At 42.8% G+C, this 25280-nt stretch overlaps 1 protein-coding gene across 1 annotated transcript; it reads left to right on the top strand.

Annotated features, from left to right (window-relative positions):
- Positions 1-949: 949 nt before the first annotated feature.
- DNAJC8 (DnaJ heat shock protein family (Hsp40) member C8) lies at positions 950-23367 on the top strand. The gene is made up of 9 exons (XM_043445309.1): positions 950-1056; positions 4197-4298; positions 11609-11665; positions 14768-14834; positions 15351-15445; positions 16964-17035; positions 19881-19972; positions 20971-21046; positions 22560-23367. The coding sequence occupies exons 1-9, from the start codon at positions 979-981 to the stop codon at positions 22680-22682; spliced, it is 762 nt and encodes a 253-aa protein (XP_043301244.1). The 5' UTR covers positions 950-978; the 3' UTR covers positions 22683-23367.
- The last annotated feature ends 1913 nt before the right edge of the window (positions 23368-25280 follow it).

Here is a 25280-nt window from a genome sequence, read left to right as displayed (position 1 = left end):
GAAAAACAGCTTGGCAGTCACTCAAAAGGTTAAGTATAGAATTACCATATGACTCAGCAATTTCATTTCTAGGTACATACCCCCCCCCAACCCCAGTAGAAAACTGGTACTCACACCTTCATAGCAGCACCATTTTACAATAGCCAAAAGATAGAAACAACCCAAATGTCCATCAATTGACAAATGAATAAACAAATTATGGTATACACGTATGATGGAATACTATTCAGCCATAAAAAGTGATGAAGTAATGATGTGTGCTATGTTTCAAAGGAACCAGGAAAACATTATGCTAAGTGAAAGAAGCCAGACACAAAAGGTCACATGTTGTATGGCTGCATTTACATGAACCATCCAGCATAAGTGAGTCCATAGAGACATTGGCAAGTATGGGAAGAAACTGCTTATTAGGTACTAAGTGTCCTTTTGGGGCGATGCAACTGTTTTGAAATTAGACAGAGATGGTGATTACACAATATTGGGAATATACTAAAGACCACTGAACTGTTCACTTTATTTTTTATTTTTATTTTTTTTGAATTGTTCACTTTAAAATGGTTAATTGTATGGCATCTGTGCATGCGTACTAAATCACTTCAGTCTCCGACTCTTTGCGACGGTGTGGGCTGTAGCCTCAGTCGTGTTCTACCCTTTGTAACTGTAGCCTGCCAGGCTCCTCTGTCCATAGGATTCTCCAGGCAAGAATGCTGGAGTGGGTTGCCAGGCCGTCCTCCAGAGGATCTTCCCAACCCAGGGACCGAACCCCTGTCTCATTATGTCTCCTGCATTGCTGGTGGGTTCTTTACCACTATCGCCACCTGGGGAACCCCAATTTAAAAGTTTATTTAAAGGTATCTGGCTGGGCTGCGACCCCTTTAAGAGACGCAAGGAAGGGGCCGGGGCTAGAGAGGCGGGCCTGTAAGAATCACGTGAGGTAGCGCCTGCGCAGAAGAGTCACGTGGTCGCTGGGCCGGGGAAATGGCGGCTCCAGGAGAGAGCGGGGCTTCGGGTGGTGGAGGCAGCACGGAGGAAGCATTTATGACCTTCTACAGTGAGGTAAACACCGAGTGAGGAATGGCGGCACTGGGGCGACCCCGCCCGGGGCTATCCTCCCAGTGGGAGAAGGCAGTGATCCTCCTGGCCTGGACCGTTGGGCGGCCCCTCCTGTCTGGCCTTTGGGGCGGTGGGGGACTCGGGGTGTGTGTGCGTCTCCTCCCGGTACTGCAGGGGGGAATCCCCTGGAAAACTGAAAAGGGGCGGGGGTCTGACGTCTGCGGGGAGGTGTCGAGCTTGGCCAACGAAGTGCTTGGGCGCGCGCAGAGTTCCCCAAGTTGGCGTAGTCCGGTGCTGTCTGCGGCTGGGAGATTTGGTCTACCTGGGGGCGACTTAAACGGCTTAGTCCCCGTTTGTATTCAAAACGGAAGCACTCTCCAGTCTTAGTCCTCTCTAGTGAGTTTTAGTAGTTATTTCTACCATTGGAGAACGCTAGGCATTGTGCATCATGCCATGTAGGCACTATCTCCATTTTACAGATGACATACCTGAGGTTTAGGGAGGTGAAATAATTTGTTCAGGGTCTTAGAGCAGATAATAGTTTGGTATCATGTTAGGACGGGAGTAAGTTTGGTTTGAGCCTCATTTACTGTCGCATCTCCATCGGGTACTGCGTAGTAGTTACTCAGTGAATATTTGTTAAGTAAATGAATGAATGAGTGGATGAACGAATAAATGAAAGAAAAGGATGACTCTTGGAGTCATAGGACCTCGGATTGGATTTTTGCATGGCTGTTAACGTGACTGTGACTGAATTCTTTCAAGCTATTGATTTTGCTAATCAATTTTCACGTTTGTAGAACGAAGTTTATTATTAAAACAAGAGTTTTAATGAGGGTTAAAAGAAAGCTTCATAAAATATAAAGAAGAAGCTACTTTGTAAAAGTTAAAAACAAGGCTGAATGTGAACTTCTTTAGCTTGGCGGGGATTTGAGGAATGGAGTTGCTCTCCACCTGGCTGTGATGTATTCAGAGATAAGCACCGTGTTACATTCACCTTTTATCTCTGGTATTTGTAACAGTGCTTGCTACATAGTTGGGCTTCCCCAGTGACTCAGACTGTAAAGAGTCTTACTGCAGTGCGGGAGACCCGGGTTCCATCCCTGAGTCGGGAAGATCCCCTGGAGAAGGAAGTGGCAACCCACTCCAGTAGTCTTGCCCGGAAAATCCCATGGATGGAGGAGCCTGGCAGGCTACAGTCCATGGAGTCAAAAAGAATCGGACACGACTGAGCGACTTCACTTTTGTTACATAGTAGTTTCTTCGAAGTAATACATTTTAAAACAACGTAGTACGTCCATTTATAGTCTGCTTTCAAAATGCCTAATTCACTTTGAAGTGTTAATTTGCTGGTACCAGTGTTTTCTGGTGGCTCAGATGGTAAAGAATCTGCCCAGAAACTGCTGGTTATACAGAAGACGGGGGTTTGAACCCTAGGTGGGGAAGGTCCCCTGGAGAAGAGAATGGCTTCTCTCCAATATTCTTGCCTGAAGAATTCCATGGACAGAGGAGCCTGGCGGGCTACAGTCCATGGGATCGCAAAGAGTCAGACACTGAGCAACTAACAATAATGAGTACTGAACAATTATAGGGGAACTTGTTTTAATTTCCTAGTTTTTTTTTTTTTTAAGCAATCCTGGTTTGTTTAAATTTTAATGTCAATTTCATTTGTGAGCTGTATTTCACAGATGACTGTTATTTTGTGTGTGTGTGTGTGTGATGGAATATTTTCTTCTGGGGGCAATGACTTATGACTGTTTTGCTGTAGTTTGCTCTCTTCTTAGCTACCCAGTGATTATGAACAGAAGGGTTTTCATGAAATGAGTTATATGCTCATGGGCTATGGATTTCATATTAGGTACTGTACAAACATCATGGGTGTCTCATTTTCCCTTTTGTGGCCCCATTGAAATGAGCCGTATCTCTTATGAAACTCCAGCAGTGCTAGAGCTTGCCCTGCAGACACCTTTTTTAAATTTGAGATCTACACATTCACTGGCATGGTTTGTTTAATGAGAGAAAATGCCGTTTAATCATCATTCAACTTATGTTTATTGAGCACCTGATATGCACTAGGTCCTGTATTGTTTAGCTCCTGGAGAAATGGTAGCTGACAGCAGAAAGAAGAATCCCGTCTTCATAGGGCTTTCATCTTATAGAGAAGGCTAAATAATGAACAGATGTACGATATAGTGTTAGGTGGTGGTAAGTGCTATGAGGAAAAATGAGACTGGGAAAAAGAGAGTATGGTGGAAGGTGGGGAGTGGTGTGCTATTTTACAAAAGTTAAGAGGGAAGATGCTGAGAAAGATTAGCTATTTTACCAGAGTTAAGAGGCAAGATGCTGAGAAGGATTAGTTTTTCCTGTTATTGAAATCCTTTCCAACTCTGTTTTGGCCATAGAAATAAAGATAGTATATATAATATGCCAGAGGTTCATTGCAGCTAAAATTTCAGTTCTGACGACAGCACCAAGGATGTTTTTCTGGGACTAGCCTGGTGCTTGTTCTCCTTAGTATTGTGTTCAGGTCAGGGATTTTTCTATTAGAGTTAGAAAGGTAGAGTTATTTGCTCCCTCCCACATATTTTTTAGGTGTATTTTTTTAGTGTCTATTTCAGTGTAATTGTATTTTTCCTTTCTTAAAAAGTTGTGAATTAAGTTTGAACATTCACAAGTACGTCTTCCATCGTTAGAGTAGAAATTGAAGGTAATAGCTGTGACATATTTATTTTTGAATCTTCTTGCTCCCTGCTCTGGAGTGAAACTGTTGGGGTTAAAATTCTGGTTTACAACTTGAGTGATTGGGCAAAAATCTGAGTGGTTACAGAAAAGTTGAGTGGTTGCAAGTCAGTTGACCAAAGTCTCAGGTTTGTTTTCTGAAAAATGGGGATAATGGTGGTACCTACCATAAGGGGTTGTTGAGAGGAATGAACACCTGTAAAGTTTTTGTAATTTTACATTATATTAAAAGTCAGTAATTGGTAGCTGTTGTAATTATTCCTAAAGTGTTTAGCAAAATACCTTGAACATGTAGACACGCAAATAAATGTTTGCTGACCATGTCAGTGAGTTACTTGTTGAGATGACAATTTACAGTTCATTACTGAGCTTTACTAATGAGGTTTTTATTCCCTTTATTTTAGGTGAAACAAATAGAGAAGAGAGATTCAGTTCTAACGTCCAAAAATCAGATTGAAAGATTGACTCGTCCTGGTTCCTCCTACTTCAATTTGAACCCGTTTGAGGTGAGCTGTCTGATATTCATGTGGCCTGGAATAAGGAATTTTACCTAGCTGTGGGCAGACTTACTTCAAACACACACCTAATTGGTGCTATGCATAGTTGGAATTGAACTTGGGTGGCTTTACTGTGAGCAGAGCTTGCTGTCATCTTTTAGTAACCCAGATATATATAGATTTATTTTCACGTGTGATGGAATAGCTAGCCTTGGTAAATTTAGGATCTTTGATTTAATTTATTTGTTAAAACTTTCCTGTTTCACCACAATAAAATAACTCAACAAGCAAAAAATGACCATATGATTATAGACAGGCATGTACACTTTTGAATTTCCTTAGTTTTATAACTTCAAACGTTTCTTGATAAAAGTAAATCATGTTTCTTATAAAAATTAGAAATATACAAACAGCAGGAATAGTCATGTATAATTCTATCTAAGAAAACACCTGTTTATTTAAAAAAATTTTTTTTAATTTGAAGTGTAGAATTTTTTAAAAGTATTATTTATTTATTTGGTTGCACTGGGTCTTCATTGCTGTGAGGGGGCTTTCTCTAGTCGTGGTGAGTGGGGACTACTCTTCATTGAGGTGTGCGGACTTCTTGTCATAGTGGCTTCTCGTGGGATTCAGTTTATGCAATGTTGACAAGAATAGCACAGAAGTGACGCTGCATTCTCTTTGTCACCTGTAAAGTGGAACATGATTTTGATTTAGCCTATTATTAATGATGTTAAGTTGATCTCTTAAAGAAGTGCCTGCTAGGCTTGCTTATGAAATTAACTTTCTTCCCCTTTCTAGGAACACTTTGAGAATGTGTGAGTATACTGTCCTTGTTGAGATATCAGTTTATTCATTTGTCAGTGTAGACTTGGGGTTTCCTGTTTTATTCAGTGGGTTATGATTCAATATTATTTATTCTGTTGTTCACATATCCCAGATTTGACCAGCAGGTTACTTTCATGCCAGTGCTTATCTTTTTTTTTTTTTAAATCATTCTTTGATTTGTAGGCACTCTTGTACTTCTCTGAACCCAGCCTTGAATTAACCATTTCTTTGAGGATCTCTTGAATTCCTTTCAATGAAGAATGATATTTAGAAGTCAAGATTTGAGTGCTGGGCATACCCATTGCCATTGTCATTACTCCCAGGGCCTGTTGGTAGACAGGGCTAAGGCGTGTGTGTGTCTGTGTGTACACACATATACATGTATTACATAAAAGTTCAACCCAACACCACAGGGTTTATTCTAGGATGTTTTTCTTCCAATGTTCATAGTTCCCTTCTCTGATAGTAGTCTGGCTCCTGTTATCTTTATTTTTTGAAGTACTGGTATTTTATTTATGCATTTGGCTACCTCAGGTCTTAGTTGTGGCACACAGGATCTTCACTGCATTGTGTGGAATGTTTGGTTGCATTGCATGGACTCTCTAGCTGCGCCCCACAAGCTCAGTGGTTGTGGCACGCAGGCTTAGTCGCTCCTTGGCCTGTGGGAACTTAGTTCCCTGATCAGGGATCAAACCCTTATTCCCTGCACTGCAAGGCAAATTCTTAACCAAGGCCCTCCCACTGTCTCTAATATATACATGTGTACTTAATTGATCCCCCGGTAAGAGTCTGACCTCCCATCCCTTCCCTCGTGTGAGTGCCCTCCCCTCCCTACTTCACTCTCACACCCAGCCCAGGTTGCCTCCCTGTGCAGAAACCCTTCTCCCCACCTCTGAACTCTTCTCCTGCCAGGTCACCTTCACTGTGAGTGTGTGTCTCCTGGCTCTGCCTCCCATGCCTGCCCTCCACCCGCCGGGAGCTGTCTTCATCCTTCTTGGGTCTGGCATCCTCCCCATCAGGCAGGCATCCTTCCTGCCCTGCTGTGGCTTTGACACCCCATGTTAGGCTACCTTCCTCTGGGAACACCCTCGTCAGCTTTCTTGGGTTCTGACTCCACACTCCAGGTCACCCCCTGCGTGGAGGCCCTCTTCACTCTGCTCATGTTCCAGCTCTCTGTGCCAGTGATGCCCTCCTCCGTGGGCACCCCCCCCTCACTGGGCCTCGGCTTGCACACCCCATGCTAGGCTTGGGCTTCACGGAGATGTCCTTGATGGACTCCTGCACTCTCTGCCCATCCATATTGGCAGTCTCACCCTGCTTAGGTTCTGCCACCGTGGGGCAGGCTGCCTGTCCATAGAGATGCCCTCTTCAACCCATGTTGGCACTTCCTGTCGAGCTCCCCTTCTGTGGATGCTCTTCTCACCCACTTTGGGTTCCAGCACCACGTGATTGGCTGACATTTCTCCTGGGGTTCCTGTCTTCTTTGCCCCAGATAGACTCTGACGCTCTGCTTGGGCCATCTTGACCCCCTTACCTGAAGTAGATGTCTACTTTGCCTGGTCCCACTTAACATATTTGAAGGAGAAGAAGAAAATGAAAAAGCTGAAACTTTATCATAACTAATCATTAATTAAGTGTAACTTAACTGATCATTAATCATTTAGTTATGATTTTGGGGAGGACAGAGGGGAAGATGATATATTTGAAAGGTGATAAAAGAATTTGGCGGTATATCCATTCTGTTGTACTTTTAAATTGAGGTAGTGTATACTGTGAACGGGGATCACTTGATTGTATAGCTTACCCCTTTATTCGTTAAGATAATTCGTGTTTTCTATGGAGATCTGATTGATGAGGAGTAACATTGTTGGGACCAGGGTGAATGCTAGGATTTTGCCGTCCTGCCAGTTACTGTGGTTCTGGAAGTGGAACTGACTGCTCCATATCTCCTGTCCTGGCTGTAGGAAGTGTGTGTGAGTGTGTAAAGAATACGGTAAGGTTGACACACTTGAGGAGGTGCAAGGTGATGTTTAAGTTTGTAGGACTCCATGACTGTCCATTAGAACTTTTGTCTTTTCTCTTTTTTGACAAATACGCTGGCCGCTTTATAGTATGGGTGTCATTGTCGTCTTCTTTTTAAACTGAAGTATAGTTGATATATAGTGTTGTGCTAGTTTCAGGTGTATAGCAAGGTGATTCAGTCATGCATATATATGTGTGTGTTTGTGTGTGTGTGTATGTAAATATATATTCTTTTTCAGATTCTTTTCCATTATAGCTTATTACAAGGTATTGAATATAGTTCCCTGTGCTGTATAGTAGTGGGTCCTTGTTATCTGTTTTATATGTAGTAGTGTGTATCTGTTAATCCCAAATTCCTAATTCATCCACCCTCCACCCCATTGTCTTCTTGTAAAGTTGATTTTAGGCCCTAAGTCAGGATTAGGTATGCCTAGAAATTTAGGAAATCTTTCTGTTGAGGAAAAAACAAAATCTTCCATGTAGGAAAAAATCTCCAATTTAGGGAAATACTTCTGTTTCTGCATGCAACAACTCTTGAGACATCTAAATGAATCAGACTTTTCTCCAGAAGCAAGCAGACTGGTCTTTTCCTAGTAAGAAGTGATGTCATAATAGCTATTGGCTATTGGCTGTAAATTGAAATGTGAGTAGTCGTCTTATGTACCATTTTACTGAGCATCAGGTAGAAGAGGGACGCCGAGGGGTCTTATTACAGGAATTCTAATCCACGGGGCATCCCCTACCCCCACCCCACCATCAGTGCAGCTCCCTATTTAGACATATTTCTAACCATCAGCTATTATGCGAGCATCTCTCTCTTATGCATTCTAAGAATGTTTCCTCCCCCACTTCCTTTCATAAGCTTAGATGAATCTGTTCTCCTGCTCAGTCTTGCCTTCTTCATGTTCCTTTTTTCTATTTAACTTTAAAGCCCCAGAAGGCAGCACCACAGACTTTTGTTTTCTGTTTATTTTGTTTGGCACTTTGGAAAGAAAGATATTTGTCTCACAGGACTCTGGAACTTACACATTATTCACAGGTCAGAGAGTTCAGATAGGATCTAAGACTGGATTTCTCTTTCAAGCAGAAGATCCTAAAGGTGACAGTTGCACTTTATTTTAGTTCAGGAACTTATATTGATGTAAATGCCACAGTCAAGCGTTTTCATTTCTGTGTGATGATTTATTCACTCTCTGAGGTCCAAGACTGTGGATTTTTCTTTGCAGCATCCCCAAAGCCTGAGACATAGTAGGAGCTCAGAAAAATCTTCCAAGAGTCTGAACAGACCTGTGTGCTTCCTTAGAGTCATACTGATTGACATAGTATTTATCATTTTGGTAAGAATTACTTGTGACTTGTCTGTTCCTTCCCTCGTGGACCTTAAATTCCAAGAGAACAGTAGTGAGCACAGTATCTAGCAATCCCAATTGCTCATAAATTTGTATTGAGTGTGTAAACTGGCTTCAAAGAGGTTTGGGCTGGTATAGGCCTGTTGTCTTTACTGTGTTTCATGGCTACATATGGCACCTCCAATGCTTAAAGACAGGAAAGGAGTTGGATTAGCTAACTTTGAAGGCACTCAGTGAATATATGTTGCAGTGATCAGTGTATATATGATCTGAGTCTTGGAAAAATAACTTTTGGCGTGTGTGTGTTGGTATGTGTATATTTATACATTTTTGTTGTATATGTCCACCTCTTTTGTGACCCCATGGATTGTAGCCCACCAGGCTCCTCTGTCCATGGGATTTCCCAGGCAGGAATACTGGAGCAGGTTGCCATTTCCTTCTCCAGGAATCTTCTCGACCCAGGGATCGAACCTGTGTCTCCTGTATTGGCAGGTGGATTCTTTACCTCTGAGTGACTGGGAAGCCCTATATTTATCCATATCCTCTTCATTTTTGCCAAATCATCTGACTTTGATGCTTCATGCCTGAGTATCTTAGCCTGCCTCTTCTCCAAACAAGAACACGTTTCCACATAATCACAACACTATTACCACACCTAGGAAAGACCACATTACTGCAATTCAATAAACATCATCGGGCATAGAGTCCACACTCAAATAACTCTAATTGTCCTAAAAAAAAAAAAAAAAAAAACCTCAGTTATAACTATTTTAGTTTCTAACCTGGGAACCAGTCAAGGTTTATGAAATACATTTGGCATGACTGGTTCTAGACTGTAGCTTTATTGAGGCTTCTTTGTGTGTGTGTGTGTGTGTGAAGGCGGGATGATTTCTATCCTTTCACATTCATCTGAACACCTTTTTGGGTGTGCTGGACTTCCGTTTGTTTGCTCCAATGCATTCCTTTTATTCAGAACCAGGAAAGGTAGCGTTCTCTAAATATTTGTGTGTGTGCAGTTATCTCCCTTTGTCTATAAATCTTATTTAGCTGCATTTTTCCTTTTGAGTGACTCCCCCCCCCCCAATTCCTTTATCCCTTGGGGTGGTATGTATGGTGGGGGCACACTCATTCTTGAAAAGTCTTTGTTTTAAAGATTTTCCTTTTCCCTCATCCCCAGTTGTATGCCTGACATTTGAGAATGGGCATGCTCTTGTAGTAACCTTCAGAAGTCTCTTGAATGTAGGGGTGATTCAGCTTCCTTGCCTACCAATAACTCTGCTGCTGAAGGTGGGCTGTTTGAATGTTTGGACAGCTTGCTATAAATCTTGACATTACTCGTTGTCAAGTTTTTCTGAGACCCTGTAAGCATCTGACTAAGTTTGGCAGATTATTTTTCAGTTTTAACTTCTTTGGTATGTATTTTTCATTTCAAGATTTTTTTTTTCTCTTTATCCCCTTTAATGACTGATCATCAGTTCTATTAACCTCAAACACACTTATTTCTGACCCCTGTCATCTTTTCTAACCAGGCATCTCAAGCTGTATTATGATTCAGATCACCTGGGGGTCTTGTTGAAATCTCAATTCTGATTCAGTCACACTGATGTGGGGCCTGCTTTTCTGAATTTCCAACAGACCTTCTCACCCTCTGCCCTTTAGCTCTTCCTTATGCCTTGAATACTAAGTAAATAAATAGATGCTATGTTGAATCTATGGAGTAAACTGTGAAATCATCTGGTTTAATTGTATTTCTTAAAATGAACCCTTCTTTAAAAAACTATTTATGGTAGTTTAAAAAATGTTTTCCTTTATTTATCTTTGCATTTCTAAGTGTATAGTAACATGTTCAGCAGGTAGTAGCCACTGTGTAAATGTTTGAATGAATCTATGTTGTGGTGGTGGGATCAGAATCCTTGATGAGGAATGTCAACACCAGGATACCCAGGATTGGAGAAGAATGATAAAATTTGTTTTTAAACCATATTGTACAAAAAAATAACAGATTTTCCTGCCATTTCACTGTACCCTAGTTCTGCTGAGCTGGAATCAGAGTTTCCTAGAGCAAGCTCCAGGCATTGCTCTCAGGTTTCCACTCTGGGTTGAGAACCATTGAGTAAATTTGTGTAAATTTTAACATGGAGCCAAGTCGAATTTCTGAATTGAGGTGAAAATCAGGATATATTTAAAGTTATGAAAGGCAAGAACTTCCAACCAAGAATATGCTACCTGGCAAGACTCTTGTTTAGATTTGACAGAGAAATCAAAAGCTTTCCAAACACTCAAAAGCTAAGAGAATTCAGCACCACCAAACCAGCTTTACAACAAATGCTAAAGGAACTTCTCTAGGCAGGAAACACAAGAGAAGGAAAAGACCTACACAAAATAAACCCCAAATGATTCAGAAAATGGTAATATGATCATACATATTGATAATTGCCTTAAATGTAAATGGATTAAATGCACCAACCACAAGACAGACTGCCTGGATAGATGAAAACATGTGCATGTACATGTATCTCCATTTACCACATCACTCTATTTAAACCTCCAAATTGTATGTAATAATTTTATAAATGTTTCCATTATGACTTGCAGTTGTAATTATCTTTTATTTAGTTGATTGTGAAAACTGATAAACATCTTTTACTGTTGTTAAAAAAAAAATTCAGATAGTCTTGTGGGGGGGTACTTTATTTTAAGATCAACAGTTTTCGCTCATTTAAAAAAACAAACAGGTGGCCAGCCTAGTTATTTCCTTGTTGAGTTGCTATACTTTCTCCACATTTGCAAAGATAAGTAGAGGGTGGGTGCTTTTCTTAATGAAAAGGAGTGAATGAAGGAGGAAGGCAACATTTTTCTCATGGTCTGGAAGCATGTACTGGTTATAGGGTAATTTATTATTTTTCTGATGGAGTGAAAGTAACCACTGAATTAATTGAGAACCCTGAAACACTATAGCTGTTACTCTGTTACTGGTTTACTCATTTCTATTTCTTGAACATTTTTTAGAACTGTTCTAGAATGCTGACAACTGTTAGATGCCAATTATAATTATTGGGCATCTCTTAAATCTATAAATTCTTTTAATCTCTTTTACAGTTTTGATTTTGATTCTTCCAGGTTCTTCAGATAGATCCTGAAGTGACAGATGAAGAAATAAAAAAGAGGTTTCGTCAGGTATGGTACTGTATTCCTGTAATAGGTGGAGTTTGAGCCTTTTGAAAGTGTGTTGAGCACGTGATTTTCTTAGGACTTAACTGTTACAACTTTGGGGCAAAAATATAACCTTTTTTTTTTTCCCTTAAATTTTGTAATTCTTAAAAAAAATTACAGTGACTTAATATTAAATAATTGAATGACCATAGCTTACCTATGAATAGGATGAATTTTACATCCAAATAGAATCTCTCCAGCCCCTTAATTAAGAGGGGGAAGTACAAGGTAGAGTAGAAAGCTTTCACGGAGTCATGTTGTACAGTACTTACCAAATCCCCTGGCTCCTAGGAGAGTACATGTTAAATGATTCATAGCAGTGATTTACTTTTAAGATCCCATTTCTCAATAATTATATCTTTTGTGAACCTATATGAATACTCAAAAGATATCCGGTTTAATATGAAGAGTGCTTTCAGAAAGTTCCCTCAGAAAGGAGATCCAAGACCTCTGATTATTGCTTATTCTAATATTTAATAACTCAGGCTATAGAGTTTATAGTAGCCTTTTAAAACACCCTTCCAGTCTGGGGTTTCTCTGGTGGATCAGACGGAAAAGAATCTGCCTGCAATGCAGGAGACCTGGGTTCGATCCCTGCTGGAGACCTGAGTTCAGTCCCTGGGTTGGAAAGATCCCCTGGAGAAGGGAATGGCTACCCACTCCAGTATTCTTGTCTGGAGAATCCAATGGACAGAAGAGCTGGGCGGGCTACAGTCCATAGGGTCACAAAGAGTCAAACACAACTGAGCTACCAACACTTTGACTTTCAGTCCGGTTTTGACAGCTGAGTAACCCCCAGCCTTTTCCTTTATGAGCTGAATAATCATACTCCCTCTAATGTCTTTGTAAATTAAATTTTCTGTATATTTCATGCCTTTAAAATTTCTTTTTTCTTCAGCTTATATTTTTTATGTACTTATTAAAAAAGTTTTTTTTTTGGCCACACTGTGAAGGATGCAGGATCTTAGTTCCCCCACCAAGGATCACACTTGCACCCCCTGCAGTGGAAGCACAGTCTTAACCACTGGACCACCAGGGAGTTCCCTATGATTGCTTTTTCAATACAGTTATTGCCTTGCCATTGCTGACTTGTAATCGTCTTCAGATCTATTATTAAGCCAAGGTATTTTTAATCTTTGCCTACCCAGTCATTTCCCATGATATAACTTGATAGTTTTTTTTGGTTCCTGAGTTCTACTCTGCAGTTATGTTCAGCGTTTGCCTCTTTTTCAATTTCTAGTTTTCTAATGTAGTACATTAGCAGTTTTTCCCAGTTAAATAAGCATTTATTATTCATAGTAAGAACTTTTAGACTATTTGTATAACAATACAAAGAACTCAGTAAGATTTTTTATTTAGTCGTTAATAGGCCCTAGTAGTTAAGAGTCTGTGCTGAAGTTGTATGACTGAGTTTCAGTCTTGGCTGTACCTCTTACAAGCACTGTGAGCTCTGGCAAGTTACTTTCAACTTTTCTGTGCCCTGTTACCTCATTTGTAAAATTCTTGTAACAGTGGTGACCACCCTGGGATTGTTATAAGGATTTGAATGAGGTTACACACATAAAGCAGTTAGCATAGGTCTTCTTTGTGTGCTATTGTTTATGTGTATTGGTATATGCTAAGTCCTTTACTTGCATTATCTCATTTCATCTTTACGACAACCCAGTGATCTAAAGGTAGACAGTGTTGTCCCACTTAGAGGAGGAAACTGAGGCGGAGATTAAGTGGACTGCTGAAGGTCTCACAGCCAGTTGGTGACTGCAGTTGGAATTGGAAGCCAGGACTCTGGCTCCAGTAGTCCTGGGCTTAGCGTTAGCAACACAGTCCCTGTGTTCACGCTGTTTCTGTCTTTCAGTGACAGGTCAGTGGTTCTTCACCCTGGCTGTCTGAAAGGGTCACCTATGGAGGGTTTTGTTTTTAATTTTTTAGTCATAAGAAGTTTTAATTATATTTTAAAAAGAATAAAGCAATGAGAGCCCATATATTCACCATCTGTATGCAGTGGGTTCCTTCAGTAGCTGTGTATTTTTGGTTGAATTGTAAATTACAGACACCATGATACTTAACACCTAAATACTGAAGCAGTTATCCCACCAAAGTAAAAGAGGACATTTTCTTTTTTCTTTTTTAATTGGAGTATAATTGCTTTACAGTGTTGTGTTTCTGCTATACAACAATGTGAATCAGCCATAAGTATACATATATCCCCTCCCCAAAAGGACATTTTCTTGCATAACTGCCTGTCACACCTAACAAATCAACACCAATTCCTTTCTATAATATCATCTGATACCCAGTCTGTTGCTCTGCTATGCTCAGTCATGCCTGACTCTTTGCCACCCCATACACTGTAGCCTGCCAGGCTGCCCTGTCCATTTAATTTTCCAGGCAAGAATACTGGAGTGGGTTGCCATTTCCTACTCCAGGGGATCTTCCCGACCCAGGGAAGGAACCCACATCTTTTGCGTCTGCTGCATTGGCAGGCAGATTCTTTATCATTGAGCCACCTGGGAAGTCTGTGTGATACACAGTCTAGTAGAGATTTAGAAGAGATTTAAAAAGTACAGATGCCAGCAACTCATTCAGAAGGTCTCAGGTTGGAAAGTAGACCTCTGTATTCCTAAAAATCTTCACAAGGTTCAAGCACAGCCGGAACTGAGAGCTACTTCTTCATATTAGAAATTCTTTCAGGAAAGAGATGATATCTCAGACCTGTTTAATCCTCTTTAGTGCTCCATACAATAAACATAAAAGGAACTTGGTGCTTTTCATTTTTCCCTTCCCTCACCCAAATTATCAGAGCATCTTCATGATGCCAGGCTGATATTTGTTCTCAACTAGCTGTTTTCCACCTGTGTGCATTTACCTGTTGATATTTGAATTTTATTAAGGACTAATACAATACCTCTGGGCATTTTATGACATTTATCAATTTTTTAAAAATTGCTTCTGGCTAACAGTTTTTGCCCTAGTATCTTAGAGCTTTTGGTTGTAGAGAGGTGCAGTGAAGGTTAAGAGTTAGTAAATGTTCCTCTTACTGAAAGACTAACTTTTCTCTGATTATAGTTATCCATACTGGTGCATCCTGACAAAAATCAAGATGATGCTGACAGAGCACAAAAGGCTTTTGAAGGTATTTGTAAATTTACCTGCTTGTGAGTAACATTGTGTCAATGCTAAGGACTAACTGTTCCTAGTCCTGGATCAAGAAAAGAATGTTGTAGTTTTGTCTTCTGGTCAGGAAGAAGCTGTGGTTTTCAGAATAGTTGTCATTCAAAGCAGAATGTTGCTGTTTAGAAATAGACCTTAACTTTGCTTAGTTAAAACTTGTGTGTGCCAACGAAGACTATTACTGCGTAGGCTCATTTTTTTTTCCTTTGAACATAAAAAATAATTGGAAGAATTTGATCACTGAATTAAATCTAGATATGGTATAATTAGCCTTGAGCATATATTTAATTTTCTTCCAAGGCTCTCAAAGAAAGTCATTGCCATAGTTGTATGTTTTTAAATTAGTGTAACAACAGTAAATAATTTAACAAAGTAGGGAATGCTTTTAGATGGCACAAGTCCATTTGCACTGCCTGAGTAGAGTTCAGACTTTGAGAGGGTGTTTGCAGAAACAGTTAATTTCAATGTTTTGCATTAGCTGTGGACAAAGCTTACAAGTTGCTACTGGATCAGGAACAAAAGAAGAGGGCCCTGGATGTAATTCAGGCAGGAAAAGAATACGTGGAGCACACCGTAAGTATTTATAGTGCTGCTGTGTTTACAGGAAGTATTAGCACGCCTTGGGCACCCTGTCGGAGGGTAAATGTTCACGTTGACATAGCAACGCCGGCCTGGCCTGACTGCTCCTGTGGTCTCCGCTCCTTTGCGGTGGCGGTGGCCATGCGCAGTGCGTGCCTGAAGCTGGCATTCACTCCTAGCGCTGAGGGTGCGTGGCCAGGACGCTGCACCTACCTCTTTCCCCAGCAGTCCCGTGCGCGGAAAGCTCTTCCTGTCCTCTCGGCGCTGTGCCCCGTTCTGAGAGTGGAACAGTAGAGCCGCCATGCTGCTGCTTGGCCCTGGACTGTTATCCTTGTCTCTGTGAAAGGGCTGAAACAGGGGCTTGAGAAAGTCTGGCAAGGCCATATGAGTACATTTAAAAAAAAAAGGAGGAGGTACATGTCTGTTAATAGCAGGGTTGGGAAGGACTCAACTGAAATGAATTCAGTTATAGCTGGCTTTATTTTTTTGCAATAACCTAAATCTCCTGAGTGGTGGGAAGTGTTAAGAAACTATCTTAACTATTTTCTAATAGCTATCTTAAGAAAGGTCTCTATTTTAATTTTTCACCTGCTAGGGCAAAACTCTTGAGGCTGTTTTATAAGGGCAATTTCTATTGGGAAGGAATATAGATGTGACCTTTGATTTGAAGAGCTTTGGTATCTGTAACAACTCTATAACCAATCATAGTAATGAGGCCAGTTTAGATGAAGGAAATGAGTAAAAAGAATAGACAGACTGCCATAACTGTGTCTTGTTGGTCAGACGCTGGAATTCAAGGGCCAGATTCTGGTAGACACCCAGGAAAGGACCTGACGATTTGTCCACGTATTATTGTGATAGTTACCCTTCCTCTATATTTTGCCTGTAAAGGCGCCACCACTGTCAGGCTGTCTGACCACAGGGTGGCAGCAGGGCCTTTCTGAGCTTGGAAGGCACTTGACGTTTTGCTGGGCTGAGTGGTTCTTTATTGGAGTAAAAGCCATTCTTAGGTGAATGGGTATATTTATTTTCTGGGGGGGATCTCAGTGGTGGCCAAAATGATGTGAAAATTGTTGGTTTAAAGAGGTTTCCCAGAATGCAGGTGTAGAAATGCCAGAAAACAGCCATATTTGATGCTACAAATTCTGTAGCTTCTTTAAAACTTGACAGATCTACTTTCTTTGCTATAAACATATAACCACAAGCCCTGAAAGATAAATGCATAATCTGTTCAATGTAGCAAAGACTCTTTGGATCTGACCTGGTATGTGAGTTGGGGACAGCTCCCCTGTCTGTCCCACGGTGTTGGATTTTAGATGAGGAGAAAGGACCCCGGTTCCTCATTTTCTTCTATTGCATTGCTGGTTTGGAGGGGAGGCAGGGGCTTATCTTTTTTCAATGCAGACTTTTTGTTACAACTGTAGAAAAGTGCACACATCATATGTGTGCAGCTTAATGGATATTCTCAAAGTATAAGTGCTCATTTTTTGATGGAAAAAAAATTCTTTTTAGGTGAAAGAGCGAAAAAAGCAATTAAAGAAGGAAGGAAAGCCTACAAATGTGGAGGAGGATGACCCTGAGCTGGTAGGTTTGAAATGGGAAAAGCCACTTCATTTCATGTGAATGGTTCACAGCCGTTGGGTTAAAGAGAGGGAGGTTTGAAGATTGATGTGCACATGCTGGAAGCAGGTTACCTTAAAATATTAACAGGTACATTCATTCTGCTTTTTGAAAAATCCAACTCTTTGGGGGACAGAGGACTACGGCTTTTCCTTTAAGGATATGTCTGCTTGTTGGAGCTCACACTTGACTTTATAAAACACTCAAAGCATCGTCCATAGTTCCTGCTTTTAATTTCTCCTGAAGAACATTGCAAATTGAGGTACCCATGAAGCAGATCAAGAGCAGAATCCTAGATTGTTTTTTTCAGGTACCTCACCTGTATCTTGATTTCAACAGCAGTTATTTTTAGAGTCTTAGGTTTAACTCTTTTTAAAGCATTCCACTTGGTTTTAAAAGAACCAACTAGGGCTTCCCTGGTGGCTCAGTGGTAAGGAATCCGCCTGCCAGTGCAGGAGACATGGGTTCAACCCCTGATCTGGGAAAATCCCACAGGCCTCAGAGTAACTGAGCACGAAGCCACAGTTACGGAGCCCACGCACGGGGACTGCTGAAGCCTGCATGCCCTGGAGCCTGTGCTCTGCAACAAGAGAAGCCACCGCGATGAGAAGCCCATGCACTGCTGCTTGAGAGTAGTCCCTGCTCACCACAGCTAGGGAAAAGCCCGTGCAGCAAGGAGGACCCAGCAAATAAACACACCAGCAAATATTTGTTTTTGTAACCACACATCAATTTCTGTGATGTTTTAAATCACCTAAGTACAGTGCGGCTGCAGCTGGGATAGTCAGCTTGGGAGCAACCAGAGTGACTCTGGGTACACAGCTGTCTACCAGCTGCGGGTCCCCAGTGTGCTTCAGGGAATCATATGCTTCCAGGGAGATGGCAAGCATCAGTCAATCCTGTGGGTTCTTCAGTGGGGATTGGTTAAGAAAGAGATTCTACTTATATATTTGTGTCTCATTGCGTTACTAGCCTGAAAAATTTCAGTTAGGTCAAGTAACTTGATCCACATGCTTATCTTAAAAGATTCACAGAGGGGCAACTGTCTTGCTAGGGCTGCCTCCTATCAGCTTCTTCAATCAGCAGTTGGTCCCCTCTTCTGTGTGGTAACACTGCTTCTTGAGAGCTGTTGCTGCTACTGCTGCTGCTAAGTCGCTTCAGTCGTGTCCGACTCTGTGCGACCCCATAGATGGCAGCCCACCAGGCTCCCCCGTCCCTGGGGTTCTCCAGGCAAGAACACTGGAGTGGGTTGCCGTTTCCTTCTCCAATGTGTGAAAGTGAAAAGTGAAAGTGAAGTCCCTCAGTCGTGTCCGACTCGTAGCGACCCCATGGACTGCAGCCCACCAGGCTCCTCGGTCCATGGGATTTTCCAGGCAAGAGTACTGGAGTGGGGTGCCATCTGTTAGGCCATCTTTTCTGCTGGATTTTGGGTTTACTCCATTTCAGTATTGTAGTTTTTTCTCCTCAGCCCTACTTTCCCTTCTCTTTATCCTTTTTAGTCTTTTCTGAATACTCTTATAAATATTCCTTGGTCCTTCTCTGTTGTTAAGAACCTTACCTGTTTTCTAGTTATTCCCCTCCCCACCGCCCGGCCCCGATTATAAAGGAATACATGCTACTGATAGAAAATTCAGAAAAAGCAGAGAAATATAAAAAAATTAAAATCACCAGAAACGGTTCATTTAAAAATATTGAAATATTCATATGGATTCCATTGCCTCTTTAATTGTCCTTATTAGGGACTGGAGTTTGTCAGCATTGCTTTCCTTGAGCAGTGCCTGGCAGGTAACAGTGTTCAGAAGTGATAGTAATTTGAGGATTCCTTTATTTCCCTTTTTTTCCATATATCATCCTTTGCTCTAGTGTCTCTGATTTTAGAATATAAACCCTATGAAATCTGCATGATGGGTTATTTTTTTATATTTCTTTGTATATTGAAAATATACAAAGTGTTTATATTGTGTTATAAATATAACATTGTGTTATCTGTTTCTGTCAATGTGTGAGTCAGGATATCCAGTTTCAATGGGTCCAGCTGAGCCCCCAGACGATGGTGGTTTGAACGAGTGAGTGCCCTTTCTCCCCCGTGCAGCCGTCTTTGGGAGCATGGCCGCTGCACTGTGTGGATTCGAGGGCTCGGGGGCCTCCAGTAGCTCTGCCACCAAGTGTGTCTTCTTACACCTTACCAAGTGTGCTCCCTCCAAGCACATTCCGGAAAGTAGCTGCATCACTTTTCCTTACAACTCATTCGCTGAAACTTAAGTTACATGGCCACACCTAGCTACAGAGACGCTTGGGAAATGCAGGCATTTATGCTGGGTGGCCATGTGCCTTGAGATAAGGGATTGTCACAAGAAGGGGGAAGAGATAATGGGGTGAGGATGGGGACAACTAGTAGCTCTGCCTCAGCTGAGAGACTTCCGGGACCGGTCTGCTTGATGGCATCTGCGTATCTCTAGTTGTACCTCAAGTGGTGCCTCACTCAGACTAATTATAAAATATGTGAACAAAGAAAAATTGGATGTTATTTTTGCCAGTTGGAAAGGGCCCTCCGAAATTTCAACGGTTGTGATAAGCATCGAGTTGCTTTTGTTTTCCTCATTGGTGCTTTTTTACCCGCGCAAGGCTCCTCTGTATCATCCCCATGTGGAAGAGTTCATAGACGGATGTGTTATTTATCTCCCAGGAGAGAGCCAGCTTCAGTTTTTCCTTGTTGGTTTAATTTGCTTTTGTCCTGGGTGCCATCAAAAAATATTTATTCAAATTGCTGATAAAATATTTACTTTTCTTTGTTCTTTTTTTTTTATAGTTCAAACAAGCAGTATACAAACAGACAATGAAACTCTTTGCTGAGTTGGAAATTAAAAGGAAAGAGAGAGAAGCCAAAGAGATGCATGAAAGGTATATATTGGTATATTCGTTTAAGCCATGTCTAAATAGCTAGATTAACCAAGATGGTCTTTGAGGATTTTTCTGATGAAGCAGTTACTCTGCAGTGCATCATTTAAATACTTGAAATAGCAAAAGTTTTGAATCACTAGGGTAAGGCATTCTGTCTGACTTCTGGGAAATACTGAATAGGCTTGTCCTTGGGGCGTTTATAATCAAGAGTGCTGTGTGTTTCCTTCCTGATTTCTTGGAGTGAAGTAGGCAGTTACTGAGGCCAGAGCCATTTGTGTGAATAGTGGCTGCAATTTTGGTGAGTATTCAGTGTTGTACAATGTGATCTCTTAGAATGTACTTACTGTCCTAAAGTGTGATTTGTCTTCCTCATCGGAAATCTTGAGGCTGGGGCTTCCCTGATGTTCAGTGGTTAGAACTCCATGCTTTTCACTGCTGAGGGTCTGGTTCAATCCCTGGTCAGGGAACTAAGATCTCAGAAGCCAAGCAGTGTGACCAAAAAAAATAAAAATAAAAATCTTGAGGTTAATTTAGTTTACATATTTTGTATTGTTGATTGGTGTTCAGCAATAACTAGGTTTTGTTAGTTGGGATTGTGTGAAATGGCTTGTTTGGGGATAGGGTTTTGCGCAGAAATCCTCCTGAACGAGAACTTTTGCTGTTGTGATGGTCACTGTCACAGAAGTAAGGTGGCCTGGGTTCTCAACATGGCTTTGTCAGGGTCTGAGCCCAGAACACCCGATTAGTGTTGGCTTTGATGACCTGATCTGTCTGTCTCTGTATTGGCAGTGTCTGTATTTTGCCCCACAGCCCTGCCCACGGTCTCATCTGCATGTTTTAGAATGAGACATTCATGAAGTGCTCTGAGCCCTTTCCAGGAGAACCCTAGGGAATTGACTTACTTTGTACACTGGCTTCTGTGGGGAAGATTCCTAACTTGTATGGTTAACACAGTCTCCAAATACCATCTAAATCCTGTGGTTTGGTTTTCCTCCTAGGAAGCGACAACGGGAGGAAGAGATTGAAGCTCAAGAAAAAGCCAAACGAGAAAGGGAGTGGCAGAAAAATTTTGAGGTGAGTTTCCAAGGTGATGGGGAACTCTTATTCCAGAGGGAGAAAGCTTCCCAGCTGAGAAACTTGATTGCTGGGCAGTCGCAGGACTGCCTGGGGCAGACTGTGGGGGAGATGGCACGTGTGGGGAAGAGTAGGGGCTTTGGGGACCGAGTTCTGGCTCAGCCGCCTCTCTACTGCGGAGCTTGTTGGCAGGGATGTGACAGGCAGAGCTGCCAAATGGGCTCAAGACAGTGGTTCACACATTTAATTTAGGGATAAACATGGAGCAGTGCCCCACTTAGAGGTCTGTGAGTAGAACCCGAGGTTCTTGTAACCCCCAGTGTCCTGCCTGCAGAGAGACTTCGGGCTTTATTCCTCTTTGACATCCTGGTTCATCCTTCAGAGGCTCAGCCCGGTTTCCTGAATTGAGCCACATTTGGTCTTATCTTCTGTTAACATGTAGGATTCAGGATAGGGATAGGCTAACCAGAGATGATGGCTTTGTTTCTGTCCCACCACATGTGTGCAGAGAGAGAAAATGAGAAGGCCCCTCTGTAAGGGGGAAGGATTCCTGTGGTCCTCCCAGCACAGCTGGCCGGGCATTATGCTGGTTTCACACCTCCATCCAAATTTTAAGGGGCAGAAGGAAGGTGTCGGGGAAAGAGTGACTGTACTGCTGGCCAGACAGATGGCTTTGAGAAAAGGATGCAGCCTCTGAGCCCTGGTGTCCTTGTTTGTGAAGTGGTGGTGGCATGACACACCGCAGCTTTTTATGAGGGTCAGAAATGTTGTTCAGTCACTAAGTCGTGTCTGACTCTGCAACTCCATGGACTGCAGCACACCAGGCTTTCCTGTCCTTCACTGTCTCCCAGAGTTTGCTCAAGTTCATGTCCATTGAGTTGGTGATGCTATCTAATCATCTCATCCTCTGTCATCCCCATCTTTTCCTGCCCTCAACCTCTCCTACATTGATGTTTTCCAGTGAGTCAGCTCTTCGCATCAGGTAGCCAAAGTATTGGAGCTTCGGCTTCAGCATCAGTCCTTTCAGTGAATGTTCAAGGTTGATTTCCTTTAACATTGACTGGTTTGATCTCCTTGCAGTCCAAGGGATTCTCAAGAGTCTTCTCCACAAGAGTGCTTCTCTTCAGCACAATTCAGAAGCGTCAGTTCTTCAGTGCTCAGCATTTTTTTTATGATCCAACTCTCACATCCATACGTGAGGATTAGAAATAGCATGCACTATTATTAGAAACAGCACTAAATATTTAGTCCAGAGGTCCCCAACAAAGGATAGCCTCATTGTCATGAGTTTTACTTATCTCATCCTCCTTCTCAGCTTGTGGCTCATCCTGCCTTCTCGGGGGTGGTATGACTCTTTCTTGGGCCCATGGAAGTAGGGGGAAGCCTCTGCTTTGTTATACTGTAATAATTCCAGAGGGCCAGGCCAGGTTGGCATACAAGGGGGATGGCAGAGCAGGTGTAGCCCTTCCTTTCCCCAGTTGGTTTCCTCACCTCAGACCCCTTTTGTGTTTAGGAAAGTCGAGATGGTCGCGTGGACAGCTGGCGAAACTTCCAAGCCAATACGAAAGGAAAGAAAGAGAAGAAAAACCGGACCTTCCTGAGACCACCAAAAGTAAAAATGGAGCAGCGTGAGTGACCGCCAAGGGTCACGGCCCAGAACCTTCCCCGACTATCTCCCTCCTGCTTTGAAGGACTCATTCTTTCCTCCCATTTTCACCCCAACATAGAGTAGTATTTGCTTTTTAGTCCATTTTGTTTTCAATACAATTTAATACCGATCAGAGTAATTCTTTTGTACATTGAAATGAGGGGCTCGGTTTAAAAAGAAACACCCCCCCCCCCACCCCCCAGACCAACTGGGACTGGAAGGTGCTGCCTTCTCTTCCCACAGCCTGTAACTTCATGTTTTGTACTTCACTGAAGTGTGATGGTTAGAAACGTCGTGTGTAGTTTGTGGAAATCATCCAGTTAAACACACTGCTGACTCTGGTGTTGCCGTGACTTCAGAGACAAGCCTGGGCCACCTTAGGAAGCCCCTTCGCTTCGGTTGCTTGCTTCTGGGTGTGGCGTCCTTCGAAGCCCCAGATCAGATGGGAAGGCCGCCAACACCCAGAGCGGTCACTGGACGCCCCGACGTCCTTGGAGTTAGGCATGTGCTTTCCCATCTGACTGGCCAACCTGCGTGGCATGAGGCTCCAAGCTACCCAACCCGTTCACCTTCCAAAGAGCTAGCCGTGCTCCATCCCGTACTGTGGTGTCCTCGCCTGTCTGCATTTGTTAGTGGTAATATTCTGTATGTGTAATAAATTTTTATACCCTAACCGCTCATGTACTGGTGCTCAGGTATTGTTCCACGGGTGGGTCTCTTGTTGGGCTCAGCCCAGCTGCAGAGTGCTTTGGATTTGGACAGACCTGGCTTCTGACCACTTAGGTGCTGAACCTTAGTTTTCTTCACCTGTAAATGGGAATATAGATCATTGGCACCTTTTAGGGAGGATTAGCTACAGCTTATCGGAGAAGGCAATGGCACCCCACTCCAGTACTCTTGCCTGGAAAATCCCATGGACAGAGAAGCCTGGTAGGCTGCAGTCCATGAGGTCGCTAAGAGTTGGACACGACTGAGTGACTTCACTTTCACTTTTCACTTTCATGCGCTGGAGAAGGAAATGGCAACCCACTCCAACATTCTTGCCTGGAGAATCCCAGGGTTGGGGGAGCCTGGTGGGCTCCGTCTATGGGGTCGCACAGAGTCGAACACGACTGAAGCGACTTAGCAGCAGTAGCAGCTGCAGCTTATATAAAGTAGCTACCATAGTGCTCAGCGGGTGTTGCCCATGTTATTTCTGTGTGAAATGAAAATGCTGATTCTTTTGAGGATTAAATGAAATAGTGTATGAATGCATCCTGTCTATGCTATATATACTCTGGTGTCCTGCTGGCTGTGAGAGACAGGACTAGCCCTCAGGAGGGACATAGGAGAAAGAAACATGACACTTAAAACGTGAAGATTGAAACTGGGTGACTTGAAGCTAGACTTTAACAATGTTTTGCAGTAAAGAGTTTCAGTAATCACCGAGGTACAATGAATGTCTTGTAGTGTCAAGAGATCCTATAACTTCTGACTTGCGTTTCTATGGGAAGGGACAAGCTTGGGTGTCTTACTGTCCTTCTAAGTGCAGCTGAGTCCAAACTGCAGGTGATGAGGCCACCAGGGTGGCTGGGTGGGGTTTTAACTAAAAGCCGACCGAGGTAGAGAGAGGAAACTGTTTAGTCGCCCTGCAGAGTGACACGTCCGAGGTGATGCTGACCTACCTGCGCTGGGAACATCCGTGTTGTCTCCTAGCTTGAAGAGCGCCCCCACCGCACTCCAGGGTGGGTGTGTACTTGCCCACCCCTTCCCTGGAGGTTATGTGCTGGTCTCAGTTCAGCTGGCTTTCATAACCTCATGAGGGCCAGGCCCTGTCTTTGCTCCCAAGGAGGTTGTGCCAGCGTTCAGCTCCAGGTGTGCTTGTGAACCCAACAAATATGCTGGATTAGGAATAAAACGTGACGCCATGGGCCCTTGCCACTGACCTCATCTTCCTGGAGCGTGTGGACGGTGAACCAGCATGAAAGGTTCAGTGCATCCACCGCTCCGAGGAGGGGACCTTTGATCCTGTTCTAAGTAGTTGGGCGTGCTTCCTGGAGGAAGTGACCTTTTTGAACTTGGACACAAATGGGGCCTATCTTCTCACAGAAGTCTGGTGGCAGGCTGTTTCAGGTGTTGTGCATGATCTCAGCAGTGCCACCGAGGAACCTGGCCCTTCCTTGGCCTCCCCTCTCTCCTCTCAGAAGGACTCATCATCTTACAGTTGCAGTGTCTCAGGTGGTGGTGGCAGCACCATACCTCACACCTGTTGCCAAGCAGAAGTCATCCAGTAAGCAAAAATTTCCCCCGATGGTGTCATTGGCCCAAAAGTGTACAATGTAGCCACCTCTAACTGTAAATCTGGGAAAAAAGCAAAGGAGGATGGGCAGGTCATAGACCAGGACGTGCCCTTGGGACTGGATACCTACTATTTCCAGTAAAGTCTTGGCAAGAAAGGAAGAAAGGCAGATTGACTGGCTTAAGGCAGGACTTGAGGGGAAGATGTTTCCATCAGAGGAAACGGTGTGTGCAAAGCCCTGGAGGGAAGAGTGTAGCAAATTCATAGAACTGAACACCCTTTTGTCATGCCTGGAGCAGAGAAGTGGG

The sequence above is a fragment of the Cervus canadensis genome, chromosome 24 (genome assembly GCF_019320065.1).
Source record: "Cervus canadensis isolate Bull #8, Minnesota chromosome 24, ASM1932006v1, whole genome shotgun sequence".
Taxonomy (NCBI): domain Eukaryota; kingdom Metazoa; phylum Chordata; class Mammalia; order Artiodactyla; family Cervidae; genus Cervus; species Cervus canadensis.
Note: the sequence above shows the minus strand (reverse complement) of the source record. Positions and strands in the feature narration are given on the sequence as shown.